The sequence below is a fragment of the Mirounga leonina genome, unplaced genomic scaffold, assembly GCF_011800145.1.
Source record: "Mirounga leonina isolate KUSES-001 unplaced genomic scaffold, KU_Mleo_1.0 Mir_92, whole genome shotgun sequence".
In the NCBI taxonomy this organism is placed as follows: domain Eukaryota; kingdom Metazoa; phylum Chordata; class Mammalia; order Carnivora; family Phocidae; genus Mirounga; species Mirounga leonina.
In genome coordinates this window covers 15,744,647-15,767,888 of record NW_023270852.1, presented here as the reverse complement: position 1 = coordinate 15,767,888, position 23,242 = coordinate 15,744,647, and the positions used below count along the sequence as shown (strand labels likewise).

The 23,242-nt window shown below is 39.3% G+C and overlaps 1 protein-coding gene across 1 annotated transcript in view; it reads right to left on the bottom strand.

The window, feature by feature from the left end:
* Positions 1–22,920, bottom strand: part of UVRAG (UV radiation resistance associated) — a 321,167-nt gene extending 298,247 nt beyond the window's left edge. The window contains exon 1 of the mRNA XM_034995174.1: positions 22,616–22,920. Coding sequence (XP_034851065.1) covers positions 22,616–22,732 — 117 coding nt within the window. The 5' untranslated portion in view covers positions 22,733–22,920. The remainder of the gene's footprint in view (positions 1–22,615) is intronic.
* Between the last annotated feature and the right edge of the window lie 322 nt (positions 22,921–23,242).

Below are 23,242 nucleotides of genomic sequence, written 5' to 3'. Positions count from 1 at the left end.
GAAAGAAAGAAAGAAAGAAAGAAAGAAAGAAAGAAAGAAAGAAAGAAAGAAAGAAAGAAAGAAGGAAGGAAAGAAAGAAGGAAGGAAAAGGAGAAAGGAAGGAAGGAAGGAAGGGAGGGAGGAAGGAAGGAAGGAAGGGAGGGAGGAAGGAGGGAGAGAGAGAAGGAGGGAGGGAAGGAGGAAAAGATGTGTGTGTGTTTAGAAAATATACCCTATACCTTATATCAAATTCCAAATAGCTTAAAAATATTTAAGTGTAAATAATTAATGCATAAAGTATCAAAAGAAACCATGAAGAATTATTTTATAACCTCAAAGTTCTAAGAATGACAAAAAATTCACAAGCCATAAAAAGAAAAAAAAATCAATAAATTTTACTACATAAAATGTTTTTAAATTATGCATGGCAAAAACTGTCATATGCAAAGTCAAAGGAAAAACAACCTCACCAAAACTTTTTAACTCACATAACCAATTTCACTAAAATACAAAGAGTTCCTAAAAATCATTAAGAAAAAATCCAACAACCCAATAGAAAAAAAATGGCAAAGAATGAATATTAACAGATAATTCACAGAAAAGGAAATACAAATAGCACTTAAACATGAGAAGATTCTCAACCTCACTCATAAGAGAAGTGCAAATTAAAACTACACTAAAATTGGCAGAGACCAAAAAGTCTGCTAACATATTCAGAGGCAAGGCAGTGGCAAAACAAGCACTTGGCTGAAAAGAGTACAAACGGAAAAACCTCTGAAGATGGCAATCTGGCAATATCTACCAAAATTACAAATGCACATATTCTCTGACCCAGTAATTCCACTTCTACATTTGTGAAAAAATATATACTTAGAGATATGCATTATAATATGTTATACACTATTGTTTGTATTTGCAAAAAACTGGAAATATGTTAAACGTCCATCAATAGGGGACTAGCTAAATTATGATATATCCTATAGTGGAATACAAAGTGGCCATAAAGAATAAATTATATGGCAGCTGTTTGAGCACTGATATGGAACAATCTGTAAGATATACTATTAATTAAAAAAAAACACAAAAGTTTTGGACACCTGGGTGGCTCAGCTGGTTAAGTGTCTGACTCAATTTCAGCTCAGGTCATGATCTGAGGGTTGTGCCAAAAAGCCCCGCATCTAGCTCTGCACTGGGCGTGGAGCCTGCTTAAGATTCTCTCTCCCTCTCCCCGCTCCCCCCATTCACTCTTGCTTACTCACTCTAGCTCTCTCTCGCTCAAAAAAAAAAAAAATCACAAAACTTTATGCAGTCAGTGTGTTTAACATGTTAGCATCTGTGTTTCATAGGAAAAAAAAGAATATAATTATGTAATTACTGGAGATACATAAAATATAATTGATAACACTGGTTATCCCAGGGAAGGGAAAATGGGTATTTGGGGTACACAGTGATATGGAGACTCTTCACTCTTACATATCTTTGAATTGTGATCCACATGAATATATTGCTTATTTTTTAAAATAAAACCAGGGTCACCTAGGTGGCTCAGTCAGTTGAGTGTCCAACTCTTGGATTCAGCTCAGGTGATGATCTCATGGTCGTGGGATCAAGCCGTGCATCAGACTCCATGCTCAGTGGGGAGTCTGCCTGAGATTCTCTCTCCTCTCCTTCTGCCCCTTCCCCCCCTTCTCTCACTCTCTCTCTCTCAAAAAAATAAATCTTAAAATAAAATAAAACCAAATTTACATTTTTTAAAAAAACAGAGATAGCAACTAACCTTTAAGCACAGGTATCTGTGATAGCCATTACCAGAAGCAGTGTGACAGGTGGTAAGAGTTCAAACTAGAGTTAATAATTCTGAACTCTAAGGTAGTTCTACCATTAACCAGTGAGCAAATCACTTACTTTCTCTGAGCTTGTTTCCCCTCCCCTAAAATGGAGATATTTCCTGTATGCCTACCTCTGTGGGTTATTTTAAGGATCAAATGAAATAATGGATATAAAAGCTCTCTGAAAAATCATAAAGTACTTTATAAATATAAACTATTAACAGAAATAGGGACGTTGAGAAAGAGATGTGGTTATCAGTATAAGACGATGAACTGGTTTAGGCATTTCTAATTTGAAGTGAAAAGACAGATTTAGAATTCATTTATCTAAACAGAGGTGACATGGTCTCAAATATAACAGATCTCCAAAGGACAAACATTCAGTAAACAGAATTACAAAACTACAAAACTAGAAAACATCCTGAAGGTCATCTAAGCCTTTGCTACTCAGGATTACCTGGGGACTTGTTGGAGAGGCACAATCTCAGGTCCCACTACAGACCTTCCCAATCAAAATCTGTATTTTAACAGGATCCCCAGGTAACTTTTATGCACATTTTAAGTTTAATAAGTACTAATCTAGCCATCTCATTCATTTTTCAGATAATAAAACCAGGGCGATAAGTAAAGGGTCTTGGCCATGTTCACACTGTCAGTAAGTACCAAAAATCAAGATCTGGACCCAGGCCTGATCTCTTGGACTATGTGTAGATGTATGCATGTGCATTATGTATTTGCTTCCCAGATACCTTCTTTTTTTTTTTTTTTTTAAGATTTTATTTATTTATTTGACAGAGAGAGACAGCGAGAGAGGGAACACAAGCAGGGCGAGAGACAGAAGCAGGCTTCCCACCAAGCAGGGAGCCCGATGCGGGGCTCCATCTCAGGACCCTGGGATCATAACCTGAGCCAAAGGCAGACGCTTAAGGACTGAGCCACTCAGGCGCCACCCCCCCACCCACCATACTTTGTTTCAAAAGCCAGGAGATATCTTTGCCTTGCAGATATCCCATGCCCCCGCCCCCATTTCTGATCAGCCACCAGCCCAGTAATTCTTTCTTTCTTCACAATATCTCTGGCATATGTTCCTTCTTTTCCACATCCTTCATTCATTGCCCTAAAACTATTGCTATGCATACTATGAAAACCCAGCTTCCTTCTCTTACACATGTATCAACTTCCACTCCTGGAAACAAGAGCTCTCTAACAAATAGCAAGCTCTATATAATTCCAAAAGGATACAAGCCATTAAAAAGCATTAAATATTAGCATAACTGATTCCAGGCAGAATCTATGTTTGAAACCTAGCAAAACTAGCACACTCTAATTTGGTAATCCTAACCCAGAAACTTCCTATTGCCACTCCCACTATTTCTTTGCCATCACCTCCTTCTCTTTGCCCTAAAACTGACCCAGGTTGCCTTCTTCTAATAAGGCCTTCCACTATAATCAAGCTTTACTAAATAAATCCAAAGGCTATGAATCTACTTTCTATTACCATCTTCTATCCCAACCTGTCCCAATATACTCTCAACATTCATAAACATTCTCATATCTTCATAATTCTCTCCTATACACTGTACTCTAACAAGCCAAAGCATTTCAACATTTCTTGAATACCCACAATGTGCCAGGAACTACACAATAAAACAGAAGTCTAAATACCTTTGAAGGGGCGCCTGGGTGGCTCAGCCAGTTAAGTGTCTGCCTTCAGCTCAGGTCATAATCCCGGGGTCCTGGAATCAAGTCCATCAGGCTCCCTGCTTAGAGGGGAGTCTGCTTCTCCCTTTCTCTCTACCCCTCCCCACTGCTCCTGCTCTCTCTTCTCTCAAATAAATAAAATCTTTAAAAAAAAAAATTTTTTTAATAAATAAATACTTTGAATACCTTTCCTACATAAATTCAAGAAAATTAAAAGCCCTGGTCTCTGCCCTATTTGCATTTCTGCACCAAGAAGTTTTGACTTTTTGGGCGCCTGGGTGGTTCAGTCGGTTAAGTGTCCGACTCTTGGTTTTGGCTCAAGTCATGATCTCAGGTCCTGAAATTGAGCCCAGAGTGGGCCTCCATGCTCAGTAGGGAATCTGAGATTCTCTCCCTCTGCCCCTCCCACCCCCCACCCTGCTCATGCACTCATTCTCTCTCTCTCTCTAAAATAAATAAATAAATCTTTAAAAAACAAAAAAAGGAAGTTCTGACTTTTTAAAGAGCGAATAATATGGGGAGACTTTTATAGATGTTCAGCCACAAAAACAATAGTTAAACAGAGTAAGACACCCACAACATGAAGCCTGTACAGCACGAGGGTAAACAGTTCTAGAGACTCCCATGTACAAATTGGGTTTAGTTAGATCAACCTGAAAAAACAAAGGGAGTGCGCTTCAATTCAAAATCAAATTGTGAGCTATTTATTCCAATGATCCCAAACACCATCTTTGTGTTACAGCATGAACTTGGCAGACTTGGGTCTGAGCACCACCCTGCTATGTCACTAGGAAATGTATTTAAGCTCTCTAAGCTTCACATTCCTCATCTGTAAAATGGAGCTAATGACAGTTTGTATCTCACAGAATTGTAATGAGAAGTAAATGGAGTAACTGCAAAGTCCTTAGACACAGTGCCGGCACATGTGACAGTTCAATAATATTACTATGATTATCAATCATCCTAAAGTTTCCTCATTCTTTTGTGGTGAGTTTACCTCTAGAGCTTCAAAATCTATCCTCCGAACTGGAGCTATACAGGTTTATGAAGGGACAGGCAAAGATCAAACTGGAAAACTGCATTTTAAATTCAACAAGCAAGAGTGAGATAGTGGGAAAAGCTCTGAATTTAGAACCAGAATAGGTGGATGTGAACTCTAGCTCTTCCAGGTTCCTTTCTTGGCCTTGATTTTCTTCCCTGTTAAATGGGAGAGATGGCTCTAACTACTGTAGCTAAAAAGACTATGAGAATGGTTTATACAGAGATTAGCTACTACAAACAAAGCAGCAGGGTAAAAGATAAGGTAAGAGTGGGAGACTTGTTCATGAGTAACTGTTAAAGGATATCTCTATAATGGTATGTGACAAGAAATCATGAATCTTAGCTGGAGGAAAATATGGCAGTAAATGGTAATCACAAAGTTAGACTAAAACGAATACCTACAATTAAGTAGGCAAACACCAAATCACTCTTTATGACCCAGCTCCAGAATCTCCACTTTTGATATACCCTTCCTGACCTCCCTGTCCCATCCACTACCCCAAATGAAGATGATCATTTCGACCCTCTGGGCTACCACTACCTTGTGTACATGCCACCATCATATAGCGCTTGCTGTAATCATGTTTTATTGTCAATGCCCCCCACAAAAAGAGGGGTGATCTCTAAATACAGAAGCCAAGTTTTATTCCTTTTTACACCTACAGCACTTAGCACAAACCTGGCACAAAGTAGGCCCTCAATAAGTGTTTGATGGATGAACCAATGAGTGAATCACAGACAATATTAGCGATTTCACTCTGCCATGTCAGATAGTACCCTTAAGTATTTGGTAACATTTAAAGCTGTATTTTATGCAAAGCTCTTAATAACATATATTTTATCATAATTCTTTGCCCTTCCGTAGCCTCAATGACTATAAGCACCTTAAGGACCAAAACTATGCCTTTGTATCCCAAGTGGCTAATAGGCAAGCACACAGATATTCAATAAATGTCTGTTGATAGAAGAAGAGAATGATGAATGCATGAATGCCACTGCCTCACCACTCAGACCTCAATCTTCCCTTATTTAGGGATTTTGTCAGCAGGGGCTCAGTTGGTTAAGCGACTGCCGTCGGCTCAGGTCACAATCCCGGGGTCCCAGGATCGAGTCCCGCATCAGGCTCCACGCTCAGTAGGGAGTCTGCTTCTCCCTCTGACCCTCTCCCCTCTCATGCTCTCTCTCTCTCTCTCTCTCTCAAGGAAATAAAATCTTTAAAAAAATTTTAAAAAGGGGCGCCTGGGTGGCTCAGTTGGTTGAGCAATTGCCTTCGGCTCAGGTCATGATCCTGGAGTCCTGGGATCGAGTCCCGCATCAGGCTCCCTGCTCGACAGGGAGTCTGCTTCTCCCTCTGACCCTCCCCCCTCTCATGCTCTCTATCTCATTCTCTCTCTCAAATAAATAAATAAAATCTTTAAAAAAAAAAATTTTTTTTTAAATTTTGTCAGCAGTCTTCTCACCACTCTTTCCACCACTGCTCTCTCTTCTTGTGTCAACTATACTTGAATAAAAAAAGTAATGAACTTTTTTTAAAAAGACTATCCTCCCATTCTTGCTTATAGTACAATGTCAAAGTCAGACTGGTAAATGTGGAGGGAGTGTTAAGAGCTGGGAAATCTTTGTTTTGTCACGTCATAGCCAAGATTGGCTCAGATAAAAACCATCAATGGATGATAAGTCTGCAGGGTCAGGGGAAGCAGGATATATGCATGTTCTCTGTCTCCCTACAAACTATTCATTAGTCATGCACATGTGCACATGCACACATGCACAGATTTCTAAAGTTGAGAAATCAGATAATATCTTGACCATGTGACCAAACTTAACATCACCAGTGAGGGACAAATGGAGACCATGTGCCTCCAGAAGTGATACATTATGAAGGACACATTACCACACATGAAATATTCCAAGTGAGAATGCATAATCTGAATCTGATCCTGAGGAAGCATCAGATAAACAGAACATGAGGTATATTCTATTTTACAAAGGGAAGAGGTGATCTGTATTATGATACTGACATAAAAAAAAAAAAAAAAAAAGACAAAGCTGTGAAAAGCTCTTAAAGAAGAGATAAGACAATTAAATGCACTACCTGACCCTAGACTGGATCATGAACTGGAGGAGGAAAATTTCTATAAAGGACATTATGGGATCAACTGACAAAAGTGGAATATAAAGCACAGATTAAATAAAAGGATATCAATGTTAAGTTTACTGAAGTTGATAACTATACTACACATATGAAAGAGAATATACCTATTTAAGAAATATATATGCAAGTATTTAAGAGTAAAAGGTCACAATAACTTCAAATGACTCACATATACCAAAAAATATTTATCTATACCTGTATAGATGGAACTTGCAAATGATAAAGTACACGGAATAATGTTAACAGTAGACAAATCTGGGTAAAGGGTATAAAGGTGAGGTGTTCTTGTACAAGTTTTATTTTTGCAAGTTTTCAATAAGCTTGAAATTCTTTCTAAACAAAAAGTTTGTTAAAAAAGGAAAAGAAAAACAAGTCCTAGCTAATGCAATAAGATAAGAAAAGGTATAAACAAGTGTACAGATTGGGAAGGAAGAAATAAAACTGTTTTTGCCACATATGACCTGATCATCTATGTAGAAAATCTGAGAAAATGGACAAAAAATTCCAGGAACTAGTAAGCAATAATAGCAAGGTTGCAGGATACAGGTTAACAACAAAAGCCAATCACTTTCCTCTATACCAGCAATGAACAAGTGGAATTTTAATTTAAAAACACAATACCATTTACATTAGTAACCTCAAAAAGTGAAATAGTAGGTATGAATCTAACAAAATATGTACAAGATCTACATAAGGAAAACTATAAAACTCTGATAAAAAATATCAAGGAAGAACTAAATAAGTGGAGTAACATTGCATATTCATGGATAACAAGACTCAATATTGTCAAGATGTCAATTCTTCCCAACTTGATCTACAGACTGATGCAATCCCAATCAAAATCCCTGCAAGTTACTTTGTGGTTATCAACAAACTGATTCTAAAGTCTATATGGAGAGGCAAAAGACCCAGAATAGCAAACACAATGCTGAAGGAGAACAAAATTAGAGGATTGACTCTACCCAACTTCAAGACTTACTATAAAGCTACAGTAATCAAGACAGTATGGTATTGGCAAATAAATAAACAAATAAATCAATGGAGCAGAATAGAAAGCCCGGAAATAGACCCACATAGGTATATTCTTTGTATATGTGTCAAAGTATAGATCTTTGACACAGGAGCAAAGGCAATACAATGGAACAAGATAGTCTTTTGAACAAACAGTGCAGGAAGAACTGGACATCCACGTGCAAACAAATGACTCCAGACACAAACCGTACATCCTTCACAAAAATTAATTCAAAATGGGATTACAGACCTAAACGTAGAATGCAAAACTATAAAACTCATTGAAAATAACACCGGAGAAATCTAGGTGACCTTGGGTATGGCAATTACTTTTTAGATATAACACCAAACACACCCTCCATGAAAAGAATAACTGACAAACTGGACTTGATTAAAATTAAACACTTCTGCTCTGCAAAGGACAATGTCAAGAGAATGAGAAGACAAGCAACAGACTGGGGAAAAATATTTGCAAAAGGAACATCTGACAAAGGACTGTTACCCAAAATATACAAAGAACTCTTAAAACTCAACAATAAGAAAACAAAACAACCCAATTGAAAAAATTAAAAAAAAAAAAAACAACCCAAAGACCTTAGCAGAACCCTCACCAAACAAGATATACAGATGGCAAACAAGCTCATGAAAAGATGTTTCACATCATTTTTCATCAGGGAAATTCAAACTAAAACAAGATGACACTACACAGACCTATTACAATGGCCAAACTCCAGAACACTGACAGCACCAATGCTGGCGAGGATGTGCAGCAACAGGAACTCTTAATTCATTCATTGTTAGTGGGAATGCAAAATGGTACAGCCACCTTGGAAGTCAGTTTGGCAGTTTATTATAAAACTAAGCATACTCTTGGGCGCCTGGGTGGTTCAGTTGGTTAAGCGACTGCCTTCGGCTCGGGTCGTGATCCTGGGGTCCCGGGATCGAGTCCCGAGTCGGGCTCCCTGCTCAGCGGGGAGTCTGCTTCTCCCTCTCCTGTTCCCCTCTCTTGTGCTCTCTCTCTCATTCTCTCTCTCAAATAAATAAATAAAATCTTTAAAAAAAAAATAAAAATAAGAAAACTAAGCATACTCTTACCATACATTCCAGCAATCGTGGTCCTTCGTATTTACTCAACAGAGTTATATGATTCCAACTATACGACACTCTGGAAAAGGTAAAACTATGGAGACAGTAAGAAGATCAATGGTTGCCAGGGCTTTAGAGGGTGTGAGGGATGAATGGGTATAGCACACGAGATTTTTAGGGTAGTGAAACTACTCTGTCTGATACTATATTGGTGAATACATGTCATTATACATTTGTCTATAACCAGATAGATGTAAAACACCAAGAGAAAACCCTAATGTAAACTATGGACTTTGGGTGACAATGATGTGCCAATGCAGGTTCACCAAATGTAATAAACGTACCACGGAGTGGGGGATATTGATAATGGGGGAGACTATGCATGTGTGGGGGCAGGGGTATTTGGGAAATCTTTGTACATTCTGCTCAATTTCACAGTGAATCTAAACCTGCTCTAAAAAGACTGTCTTCCCCTCTACCTCCAGGATATCCAAATCCTAAAGCATGGCATATATGGTCCTTTATAATCTAATCCCAGACTACACCTCTCCAACTCATTTGCTCCCACCATCCTCCTCCAAGCTACTTAAACTCCAGTCTCACATAATTATCAGCCATTCCTTTTTATACCTTACCTTTTTACTCAAGGGGGTCACTTGGCTAGAATGCTTTTCCTCCCCTTTCCCACCTCAGCATTTGTTCAAACCACCTCTTATATATTCCACTAAAATGGTTTGCTGATATAGTTGCCTTAACCATTAGATTATGTGCATCTCCAGAGCAAGGACAGTGCCTTATTGATCCTGTATCCTCAGTGCCTGACAAATAGTAATAACAATAGAAGCCAACAACTAACATTTCTGGAGCACTTTCTCTGTACCAAGCACTTTTTAATGCAAATTTATGATTCATTTAATCCTTTCAACAACCCCATAGGATAAGTGCTATTATGCCCATTTGATTTGAGCCTTCCTGAGGCATAGGGAGATAAGTAACTTCCAGACTGCTCAGCTAGGAAATGGAAAGACCAGGATTTCACCCAAGCAGTCAGTCTGGCTCTAGAATCCATATTCTTCGCCAATGTGGTATACATAGCAGAAAGTCGAAAAAATAACTGTTGAACAAATGATAGTGTAGAACAGAGTTGAACACAATGTTTATGGAATGAAAATATTAGGGAAGAAAAGTCAAGCAATTGGCAACTGAGAAAAAGGAGACACACTGAGGTTTAAAATGTTTAGAGATATAAATAATCCAATCTCTTCCCAATCTTCTCTTGTTTTTTTTTTTTTTTGTTGTTGTTGTTGTTTGTTTTTTTAAGATTTTATTTACTTGACAGAGAGAGCACAAGCAGAGGGAGACAGAGGGAGAAGCAGGCTCCCTGCTGAGCAAGGAGCCCGATGTGGGACTCAATCCCAGGACCCTGGGATCATGACCCTGGCCGAAGGCAGCCGCTTAACCGACTGAGCCACCCAGGCGTCCCCCCCAATCTTCTCTTGTTAAAAAGTTAAGACCAGAACAAAGTTTCCCAAAGTTACCTTAGTTACTCCCAGAACCAGCTTTACAAGTCTCCCACTATACCACATTAAAGGAATGATTATCTGTTTTTAAGAAACTGTAAAACAAGAGCCCCTGGGTGGCTCAGTCGGTTAAGCATCTGCCTTTGGCTCAGGTCATGATCCCAGGGTCCTGGGATCCAACCCTGTGTCGGCTCACTGCTCAACGGGCAGTCTGCTTCTCCCTCTGCCTGCTGCTCCCTCTGCTTGTGCTCTCTCTCTCTCTGACAAATAAATATTTTTTTAAAAAACTGAACTTGAGGGGTGCCTGGGTGGCTCAGTTGTTAAGCGTCTGTCTGCCTTCGGCTCAGATCATGATCCCCGGGTCCTGGGATCGAGCCCCACATCGGTCTCCCTGCTCGGCGGGAAGCCTGTTTCTCCCTCTCCCACTCCCCCTGCTTGTGTTCCTGCTCTAGCTATCTCTCTCTGTGTGTCAAATAAATAAATAAAATCTTAAAAATAAAAAACAAAAAACTGAACTTGTTAAAAAAAGAAATTGTAAAACAAGGGGTGAGGGATGAACTGGGTGAAGGGGGTCAAAAGGTACAAATTTCTAATTATAAAATAAGTAAGTCATGGAGATGTAATGTGACTATAGTTAATAATACTGTACTAAATATTTGAAAGTTGCTACAAGGATAAATCTTAAAAGTCCTCATCACAAGAAAAAAAATTTTCTTGTAACTATATATGGTGACTGGGACACCTGGCTGGCTCAGTCAGTAGAGCATGTGACTTTTGAACTCGGGGTCATGAGTTTGAGTCCCACATTGGGGATGGAGTTTACTAAAAAAAAAAAAAAAAGAACTATGTATAGTGACAGATGTCAACTAGACTTATTGTGCCAATCATTTCATAATTTACATGAATATCAAATCATTATGTTATATACCCAAAACTAATGATGTATGTCAATTATACTTCAATTTTAAAAAACAATAATAAACAAAAGTACCTAACACCAGACACTGTCAAATCACTCACAATAAAAATGATACACAAATTAAAAAAGAGGGACACCTGGGTGGCTCAGTTGGTTGAGTGTTTGCCTTTGGCTCCTTACTCAGCAGGGAGTCTGCTTCTCCCTCTGCCTGAGCTCCCCCTGCTTGTGCTCACTCACACTCTTTCTCTCTGACAAATAAATAAATCTGTAAGAATAAATAAATAAATAAGAAAAGAAAAAAGAAAAATATTGTAAAACTATGTTCAAACATATTCTGGTATTCCAACAAGAGAAGTTGGAGAAAGACGTACCCCAGTCTAATGCAGCATTTGATACACAGCAGGACTTTAATATCAATTAATTAAATTTTCCATTTTTAAGAGGTCTTATGTTTACTTCTAAGTATCAATTTATTTAATTTTTATTTCTTACATAACTACCTAAAATATGCTGCATATTTTGCTACCTCATTAAACAGAATATTGATACTGTAACCTTTTCTTTAAAATTCAAGGTAATAATCATGAGCAATACCTTTTAGTAATTTTCAGGTAATCCTAAAATAGCCAAGTTTATTTATCAAAAATGCAGCAAAAAACAAAAAATACAGCTAAGGTGCAATTAAGAAATTCTGCAATTCTATTGTCCCCATCTAATAATCAGACTGATGTCTTCCTATAGAAAAATATGAAAATCAAAAGTAAACTAGTCACTCCAGAGTACCTGGACAAATGTTCTTTACTTTTACATTTATATTAAATACCTTCCAAGCAGAATAAACTCCATTAAGTCAATTCATGAAAACAAGACTGAAATACCTACTCTACAGTAAGTCTATAATGGGACCAACTCTCTCCTGCAATGAGTACAGTACTATAAAATATCCTAGACCTGTAATGAGCACCCACAGCCTATCTGCCTATCTTGCTTTGTGATCTATTTTCAAAATGAAAACTTAGAAAATCTTCTTCATATTGCTGCTTCCCATATATAGCTAGATATTAACAGTTTAGTGGATGAAAGCAATACCAGTTTTTGTTTTTGTTTTTTTAAAGATTTTATTTATTTATTTGAGAGAGAGAGAGAGAGAGAATGAAAGACAGAGAGCATGAGAGGGAGGAGGGTCAGAGGGGGAAGCAGACTCCCTGCCGAGCAGGGAGCCTGATGCGGGACTCGATCCCGGGACTCCAGGATCATGACCTGAGCCGAAGGCAGTCGCTTAACCAACTGAGCCACCCAGGCGCCCCCAATACCAGTTTTCTCAATAAGATTATTCTATTCATTAAGGTAGACAATCAAGGTTAAAAAAAAGTTTTTTCATAATTCTAAATAAAGTTATTTTCATGTTACATTTTTTAAAAAGTTTAGTTTTCCTGTAGTCTCATTAAAAAAATGACTGGCATTGTGACAGGAAATAATTCATATCCTCAGAAATTGAAGTATTCATTCTAATCACATTCCTAACATAATTCAAAGAAGGTGCTTTATAAATATCTGTTGAATAAATGGCTGATGCAGTTAAGTTCCTTCTATACTTCTTTTAACACAGGCTTACATGACATATGAAGTACTTATAGTTCAGAGTTAAACCCTTAGTAAAAAAAAAAAAGTACAGTCATGGTGAAGAACACCAAGCTTTTCCTGAAAAAAAAAAAAAAAGATCATAAGTCTGATTTCCACTTTTACTTATTTGTATCTTCTCTTTTTTACCCCAGAGTCTACTGACAAAAGCCAAAGGTAACGGCCAGTTTCAGCTTCCCAGTTTTCCTCATTGTTTTTTGGTTTTTTAAGATTTTATTTATTTATTTGAGAGAGAGAGAGAGACGGTGAGAGCAGGAACAAAGCAGGAGGAGTGGGAGAGGGAGAAGCAGGCTTCCCGCCGAGCAGGGTGCCTGATGCGGGGCTTGATCCGAGGACCCTGGGATCATGATCTGAGCCAAAGGCAGACCCTTAACCAACTGAGCCACCCAGACACCCCTTCCTCATTGTTTTTAAAAATATCTGAATGCTTCTTTCAGGACATTCTAAAAACCATGGTGGGGAAAAAAGTGCCAGATATTTCAATGGACCAACAAACAAACAGAGATGCTTAAGTAGTAGGTTCTAATGCTCAGCTTTAACATTATCTGGCTCAGCCTTTAAGCAACAAACTCACTTTACTAAAGTTTTCAATGCCTAATAACATTTCTAGTAAATGAGGTCTATGGCAATCATCATCAAATATTACACAGAATGAAATTCCTGACATCACAGAACCCACAATCACCAGATGTTGTTGTTTCAGAACTTTAAAAAGGTAAAGAATCAGTACTTTTAAGTGGACTATTCAAAAAGGATAGACATGGTAAAAAAAAAAAAAAAAAAAAGGATCAGCCTGGTAAGTACCCAGGGACAAAACAGGAAGACTAATCACTTCAAATACAGAGGGATTTTCCAAAGTTTCACTCTAATTCATACCATAAAAGAGGGTGTGGGGGTGGGGTCTGAGTGTTCTGCCTGTAAAGAGAAGTTTAAAATATAGTCTTTCTCCCATTTCAATTCTAGCCTAAAATTCCCAGAGCTGCGGAAATGATGTGTCAAAGCACAGAGGTAAGTTTAAGAAACAAATTCTCAAACACCCAGCCAAGCACAGTAGAACTAAGGCCCAGGATCTGGTCAGATATCTGTCACTAAAAGGAACAAGAGGAACTGTCAGGTAACTGTCACTAAAAGGAACTAAAGGAACACTCAATTTGGATTTGTTAAACTAATACTCTCTATTGACTCCTCGAGGAAGGGAATAAACAGATGGACCAAGTCTATGACCAGGGACATAGTTTCAACTCTGAGGGCTTCAGATTTTGCATCTATAAAATTCTATGATTCAAATTCACACTTCTACCTTAAAAGAAGATGGAAAACAAAATTATATAATATTAAACCAAAAAGGTATACTAGGAATTATACTTTATTTTTTTAAAGATTTATTTATTTATTAAGAGAGAGAGCGCATGCACATGCGTGCACAAGCCAGAGGGGCAGGGAGAGGGAGAGAGAATCTCAAGTGGACTCTGTGCTGAGCGTGGAGCCTGACACAGAGCTGATCTCACAACCCCAAGATCAGGACCTGAGCCAAAACCAAGAGTCGGATGCTCAACCAACTGTGCCACCAAGGCGCCCCTATACTACTGAAAATTCCAATGTCAACTTTTCGGTTCTCCATGTGTTCCTCTACCTGTATAACCTAAGTATATAACAACTGCTAAATCATGCAAGGCATCAGAAAAATTTAACTCTTCCTGAGACATTACTGATGTCATCAGACCTCACTTAACATAGACCTAGTCTTCAATTTTTCTAAAATACCCTTAGTTTCTGGCTGTACTCATTCAAGTGCATTAAAAATGACAAATACTCCTCCACCCAGTGGTAATAAGTCTGACAGGTAAAAATACACAGATATCAAAAGTACACATATGGAAACTATGAAAACCTTTTTTTTTTTTTTTCATTTCACCATATACTTCAGGCCCAACTTATTAGTTTCAATTCTGCTCTTGCTCTATTTCCGGTCAGTTTCACTTCTGAATTTTCTGCCACAAAGTTAAGAATTGTGACCCTGTAGAGAAATTTTAAAGTAAACACTAAATAAGAACAAAGCTTTTACTTTCAAAGGAGAACTAAACATTTTCACAGGAAAAACAAAGAAACAAACATAAAAATTCTTACATTCCTGATGGCATTTTGTCACATAAAAATGGTTTTAGAGGGCGCCTGGGTGGCTCAGTCATTAAGCGTCTGCCTTGGGCTCAGGTCCTGATCCCAGGGTCCTGGGATCGAGCCCCACATCGGGCTCCCTGCTCTGCAAGAAGCCTGCTTCTCCCTCTCCCACTCCCTCTGCTTGCGTTCCTGCTCTTGCTGTCTCTCTCTCTCTGTCAAATAAATAAATAAAATCTTAAAAAAAAAAAATGATTTTAGGCTGATTTTTTTTTCAAGTTTCTGAAGCTTCATCATACAGTTTTGTTTACAAGAGCCAAAGCAGCTAAAAATTGCTATCATTCTATTTTATAGGTATTACATGTTTTAAATTTGAGTCACAAGTAAGGGGTTCAATAAATATTTGTGGAAGGAATGAATGTACATAGCACAGTGCTGTGCTGCATGAAGCATACATTCCCAGTAAGACACAACCTTCTGCCTTCAGTGGCCTTACCAATGAAACAGATTTTTTTTGAAAATATAATAAAAAGATGATTTGATTAGATTAGCAAAAGTAAGATATCTAATAAACGTATAAGGGGAAAATATATATCATGTATAGCTAAATTAAGCTTTATAAAGCATTTTGGTGCTTCTCTACCATTTTTTTCTTGTTATGTGTTTCAATCCCATTTCCTTCTCTTTAGGCTGTAAAGTTGTTCAAAGGAAATTTTCATACAGAAATAAAATTTAAAAATAAAAACATAGGCACGCCTGGGTGGCTCAGTCAGTTGAACATCCAGCTCTTGGTTTAAGCTCAGGTCATGATTTCAAGGTGGTTGAGATTGAGCCCTGCATTGGGCTCCACACTCTGCGGGGAATCTGCTTGAGATTCTCCCTCTCCCTCTCTCCTACCCCTCCCCCCCCACCACAAGCACATGCGCTCACTCCCTAAAATAAATAAATCCTTAAAAAAATAAGTAAATAATATATAAATAAATTAAATAAAAATATACAGCTCCTACTACATAATCAATAGCACTTGATAAAGGTGCTGTGGGAAATAAACTACACAAAGCATGATGGGCCTGAACCTTAAGGTAACTTAAAACTTCTGTACTTCACCAGCAATCTACAAAGAGTGGGTGCCCATAGCAACTAGGGATCAAAGACCTTGACTGCAGTCCCTGTGTTGACACTGTGTGACTTTCAGAAAGTTACCCAGACCTTAGATTCCTCATCTGTAAAAGGAAGTGATTACTGATATAAATCTCCCATGTGGAAGAATTCCAAATAGTTTATGTAGATATTCTGCCCTCAAGGAGAGGGAACAGGAATCCCCTACTCCTTAAGTGTGAGCTGTGCATAGTGACTTCCTTCCAAAGGGGACAGTAGAGAGGGGTTAATGGGAAAGAGTAACCTTATAGCAGAGAAACCCCAGTCTAATCATAGAAAAAAAACAACAACAAACCATGAGACTAATTCCAATACAGGTACATCCTACAAAATACCTGACCAGTACTCAAAACTGCCACGGTCATCAATAAGAAGGAAAAATCTGAGGAACTGTCACAGCCAAGAGACTAAGGAGATAGGACAAATATAATGTGCTTTCAGGATGGTATCCTGGCACAGAAAAAGGTCATTAACAGATGAATGGATATACAAACTACAGAGGCTCCCTGCTGACTCAGTCGGTAGAGCATGGACTCTTGATCTCCGGGTTCTGAGTTCGAGCCCAATGCTGGGCGTACAGTTTACTTTAAAAAAAATGCAGCATATACATACAATAGAGTATTATTTAGCCATATAAGGAATGAAATTCTGATACATGCTCCAACACAGAAGAACAATGAAAACATTATGCTGAAAATAAGCCATACACAAAAGGACAAATATTGTATCATTCCACTTATATCAAGTACTTAGAATAAGCAAATCCATAGGGACAGAGAGTAGAAGAGAGTTTACCTGGGGCTGGAGGAAGAAGAAAATGGGGAACTACTGTTTAATGGGTACAGCATCTGTTTGGGATGATGAAAATGTCTGGAAATAGATACTGATAATGACTGCACACACAACACTGAGAATATACATAATGCCCCTGAGTTGTACACTTGCGAATTATTAAAATGGCAAATTTTGTTATGTATATTTTACCCCAATTTTTTTAACTAAGGAAATCTGAATAAACTGTGGACTTCAGTTAATAATACATCAATATTGGTTCATGAATCATAACAAATGTATCATACTACTGAAAGACGTTAAGAATGGGGGAAATGGGTGTAGGGTATATGAGAGCTTTCTGTGCTATCTTTCATCTCAATTTTTCTGTAAATCTAAAATTGTTCTGAAAAATAAGGTCTATTTAAAAAAAAATCAGGGAAGATAAAGGCTAATAGCACTAATATAGCCCACCTGTTCCAAAAACAGGACAAGAGGAGCGCCTAGGTGGCTCAGTTGGTTAAGCGACTGCCTTCAGCTCATGTCATGATCCCAGGACCCCACATCAGGGGGGGAGGTCCCTGCTCAGCAGGGAGCCTGCTTCTCCCTCTGCCTCTGCCATTCCCCCTGCCTGTGCTCTCCTGCTCTCTTTCTGTCAAATAAATAAATAAAATCTTTAAAAAAAACAAAAACAAAAACAGGACAAGAAAACTGCTCTTCAAGTCAATGGAAAACATAAGCAAGCAATCAGAAAAATTAATGCCAAGGACATAAATAAACCTGCAATTCACAAAAGAAATTAAAATGCTACATAAAGCTAGGCAAAGATGAAATTCATAGGGTTGTGTAAGGATAAATGAGATCATGTACTTAACATAATGTTTTATATACAATAAATGAAGCTATTAAAATAACTAATAATTAAAGAAATACAAATTTAAATAACAGAAATAAATATATATACATATGGTTATATATGTTCATAATTTATACAATTATATTCTATATATATTATTACATACAGATAAAATCTGTATACATAAAATCATTTTTGAAAACATTGAGAAAACTTCTGAACCCAAAGTTGACAAAATATGGAGAAAGACATACTGTCAAAATTTGGTAGTAGCAGTGTAGTGGGCATGTCCTTTTAGGGAAACACTTTGCTAGTATCTTTGAAAGTTAAAAAAAAATGTATATACAAAAATCTTAATTTACATATTTCATATTAAGCATAACTGTATACATCTATATCAATCTAAATATATATATATGTGTATATATATATATATATATATCTCCTTTGAGTGATTTCACTGCTCAAAATTCATCCTACAGAATTATTAGCACAAGTGTACAAAGATACCTATACATGGATATTTACTGCAACAATGTAATAGAGAAAACTGGAAATAATCCAAAAGGCAACCAAGAGTTGAACAAAGGTAACCGAACATTATTGTGCAAAATGTGGTAGATGTATATACACTGACATGGACAATTGTTTAAAAGAAATAATAAATTGTAAATTTAAAAAAAAATTTAAAGGAAGGGAATAAACCAGTTTAGGACTATTTAATCTGGGGTCTTCCATATACATATGGTTCAAGAGAACCAAAACTGCATGCAAAATTGTCAATGTATGTAAGTGCATTTTCTAAGGAAAGTGTCTGTAGCTTTTATCAAATTCTTGAAGGAATATGTAGCCTCCTGGAAAGGGTCACTAAACAATCAGGAAAAAGCATCCCAGCTCTGAGTATCTAAGAAATGTAATTAGGTTATACTCAAGTGAGGAAGACCTTGGGGAGGAAAGAAATGCTCTCAATTAAACTTTTAAGAACATATTAAATGCCTCTACCACAAAACACAACATTTTATTTCAAAACTCCTAAATCTAAGGGTGTGAAGGAAGTTATTCGTCAAATGAGCTTATATTCACTAATTACAAACCTCAACCAAAAATTAAAGATCAAAAGCAGTCTTCAAAATGCGTGACTAGTTCATGCTTAAATTACACTTAAAGTAAGATCATACAGAAGCAGGGCGCCTGGGTGGCTCAGTCGTTAAGCATCTGCCTTCAGCTCGGGTCATGATCCCAGGGTCCTGGGATCGAGTCCCACATCGGGCTCCCTGCTCAGGGGGAAGCCTGCTTCTCCCTCTCCCACTCCTCATGCTTGTGTTCCCTCTCTCGCTGTCTCTCTCTCTCTGTTGAAAAATAAATAAAATCTTTAAAAAAAAAAAAAGATCATACAGAAGCAAAAAGAGGCAAAGATTAAGTGGTAGTCCCATTTGACACAGTCAGGTTGATAATGATGGACTAGTTACTCACACATACAAAGATTCAGGAGTTATGCAGCCTTAGCTAAACTTTATTTTTTAAAGATAAGTCGATTAAAATAAGACAAAAATAACTTAAGTCTTATACATAGTTTTGTGAAATTTCTTTGAGCAGAAAAAATAAATCTTTTCCTGGAGGCAGGTTAGGAAGAGGAATCCAATACCTTTAGAACTAATACAATAAATTAACATTTTAAACATTATTGCCACTAGAATCAATGGGACTTAATGAAGACTGAAATAAATGAGTAGAAAGTAGCAGGAATACTCTCTATCCTAAAATGAAAATATATCTTAGGGGCACCTGGGTGGCTCAGTCATTAAGCGTCTGCCTTCGGATCGGGTCCTGATCCCAGGGTCCTGGGATCGAGCCCCACATCAGGCTCCCTGCTCAACAGGAAGCCTGCTTCTCCCTCTCCCACTCCCCCTGTTTGTGTTCCCTCTCTCACTGTGTCTCTGTCAAATAAATAAATAAAATCTTTTAAAAAAAAGGAAATATATCTTAGAACAGTGGTTCTCAACCAGGAGTAATTTTGCTCCCCTAAGGGACATTTGGCAACACCTGAAAACATTTTTGATTGTCAGAACTGGACGGGTGCTCCTGGTATATTGTGGGTAGAAGCTATGGATGTAGCTCAACATCTCCCAGACTCACCTACCCACTCAAAATGTCAACAATGCAAAGAAGTGGGCTGGAGGAACCACTGAATCCATGCTTTGAGATAATCAACTTAACAACAGAAATCCTAAAGCAAGGTTTACTTACTTGTTTTGAAAGACTGACACTTTATCAAATAGCATGGATCTTATTAAAATGATGTAATTTTTGAAGTGTTATTTAAAAGAAAGTTATTAATTGAATTTCCAATTTATCTAAGCCTTTTAAATTATGCAAAAGCCATAGGCAAGGAAAAAAAAAGACAATGAATTAATGCCAAATGAAAAAAGTTTTATACACACACACACATCCTATCATGCTCACAAACAATACTGAGCAAAGGAAACCAGACTTTTTACAAAAAGCTACATTTTGCATGATTCCATTTATATGGTTCAAGAATGGGCAAAAACTGATCTCTTGTTAGAAATCAGAATAGTGGTTCCTCTGGAGAGAAAGGAAAGGTAGAGATGGGAGAGAACATAAGGGGGACTTCTGGAATGCTAATAATTTTGTATTTCTTATTCTGGGTAATGGTTATGTAACTGTGTTCACTTTGTGACAATTCGTCAAGCTGTGTACTAAGTAATCAGTGCAGTTTATACAGTTAACGCTTTCACAAAAATATTTTTCACAAAAATGTTTATTTTTTAAATGTTATGTATTCACACCCTAAAAACCTGAGCACTTTGACCCACAAAGCTAAATGAACATCAATTGCAAAAGTAAAAGTATTTTTGCCACATAGGCTACCTTCCAAGAATTCAAGAAGGATGACACCCCCAGAAAGCTGTAAATACCATACTCAGAGCTCATACAGCATTCAGTTGAACACTTAAGCCACCATATATCCCTCGGCACAAATCCAAAAATTTGACAAAGGCTTACAAATGCAGTTAAATTTATTCCATGGACAGTTTGAATTATTTCCCCCAATTTTAAACTGTGAACTGTTATTAGAGAATGCATTCTATGAAACAAATAATGCTTTCTCTTTCTTAATCCCACATTTTCCCAAAGCTCCCCCAAACTAAATCCCTCTTGGCCCTTAATTTCTTAGAATTTCTCCAGGCTGCTTTCAACAGTGCCAACACCTCTCTCAGTATCCATCCTTACAATCCACCTCCCCACAACACATGAAAATTCACATTAATGCTCATTCCAGAGGCTGGTCTCCCCTACCAGACTTCTACTCCCTCCCAGGACCTCATAAATACAATCCAAACCTAACTACCCTCAAACTCCTAATACTCTCCAACAACTGGCTTCCCAACAGCACCACAAAACTAGGGCATATGCTAACCCCATCTTTAAACCCTCTTCCACCACATAAAAAGCCCTGCTTCTGCACACAATTCAGCTCAGTGGCCACTGAAGCTATGATCACCTGTGCTGCTCTCTGCTTTAGCACCTCCTCTACTGCATTCAAATCCATCCCATTTCCCACCCACCCCCTGCCCCAAACTCTACTTTCTTCTTGAAGAATCTTTCCTAAGTACCAGAGCAAGGATATAAAGTTGAAGGAAGGATAAAGGAATGTGCTCCATCCTGAGTGAAGGTAGTTGCCCCAGTGTCAAGCACACAACCATGTGCATGGGCTACAGGGTCAGAGGGCAGGAGTGTGAAACCCAGCCACTGCCCTTCCTAACTGCAAGGCTTTGGGCGAGTGATTTTACAGCTTTAAGCCTCAGTTTGCTGAACTACAAAATGGGAAATCATAAAAATAGCGATCTCATAGAGTCGCCAGGATGAAATGACTACCGGCCGTTGAGCACTTTGCACAAATCCTAGGTGGTAAACTCTCAGTAACTTGACAGTTTTTCCTAGGTCCTCGTCTTGGAAGGAGGAATACAAAAGAGGGTGAAAAGTACTTTCCAAGGGCAAGGGAGTGGTGGAGGGAAGAAGTACCGTACACACACATTGTGTCAGATCCCCAAACAGCGTTCTCTCTTTATTATCCCCTTACAATGTGGACCCAAGAAGCCCTCAAAGCCCCTGCTAAAGGATGGGGGAAGACACAAATAGATACATCAAATCCTCCTTCCAGGAGAGTCATTTGAGGGAATGCAGTAGGAAAGTGCCCCCTAAATTGCTAAAATGAGATCCTTGGGGGTCTGAGAATTAGGAAGGAAACCCCAAAGTCCCAAAGGATTTCTCTTGGGAAGCTGAGGGGAGTACTTCATAACAAGGAGATTAAAAGTAAACGCTAGAAACCATAAAGACTCCTCAACTTCTCCCCTAGGAAAGAATACTAACTGGTTTCTCCGCAAATGGCTTGAGAAAGGAAAAGCGCTTTCCCCGCCTCTCATGGGACACCCGGGCTTCCCCGGGTCCCTTCCCCGGAGGGATAAGGAGGAGGGTCCGCGCAGGGGAATCCCCAGCCCCCCCAGCGGCGGAGAGGCAGGCTCAGGCCGGGGCCCCCAGGGAGTTCCACTGGGTCTCTTCCAGTCTCTTTGCAGCCGGTCTCCAGTAACGGGATCTCTCCGGGGACTCGGGGATCTCCCAGAGCTTCGGCCATCGCTGGCTCCTTCCCCTCACAATCCTCAAATCCTCGGTCCCGCGAGTTCTCCCCGGGCACTTCTCCGGGTCTCCTGGCTGGCACAGGGTCCGCCCGCCGCCCACGGGCTCTCCTCCCCGGCCTCCTCCCGCCACCCCCCCCGCCCCCCGCCGAGCGCCGCGAGCCCGCGGGGTTACCTGCTGAGAAGGCAGCTCCACATGCAGGGCCCGCGCTGCAGAACCGGGTGGCAGCGAGGCCGCCGGGCCCGGGGGCGGCGGGGAGACCGGGCCCCCGACCGACGCTGAGGCGCTCATCTTGACCCAGGGGCCGCCAAGCGGCGGGGCCCGCGTTCCTCCGGCATCCGCCACCACCGCCTAGCCTCGACCCGCCGAGCCCCTGCAGCCCAGAAGCCCGCCACCCGAAAGGCAGAACTGCTCTACCCAACCTCCAGCCGCCACCGCCGCTGGCTAGGGAAGAGCCATATTACCGCAGTGCAACCCCCACCACCCCGCCGAGACCTGGCTTGCTCATTGGTTCGGCTGCCACGGGGGCGGGACCCAACGACAGATAAGGGACGTGCTATTGGGTAGAAGGTCTGTCCATCGCCGGCCGGAATGGGCTCGGGGCGGAGGGACCCGGGGATGGCCTAAATCGCGTCTGTCAAACCGGGGTGAAACCTGGGGCGTTGCTTCTTTTTTTCCCAGTCTAATTGGTTCTTTCAGTACTGTGGGGCGGGGTCTCCTAGCGGATCCGCAAAGGCCACTGCTCTAGGTCGGTGTCAGTTGTCAGTAAGGGGAAGAGGGGCGGGGTCTGATTAGGTAGAG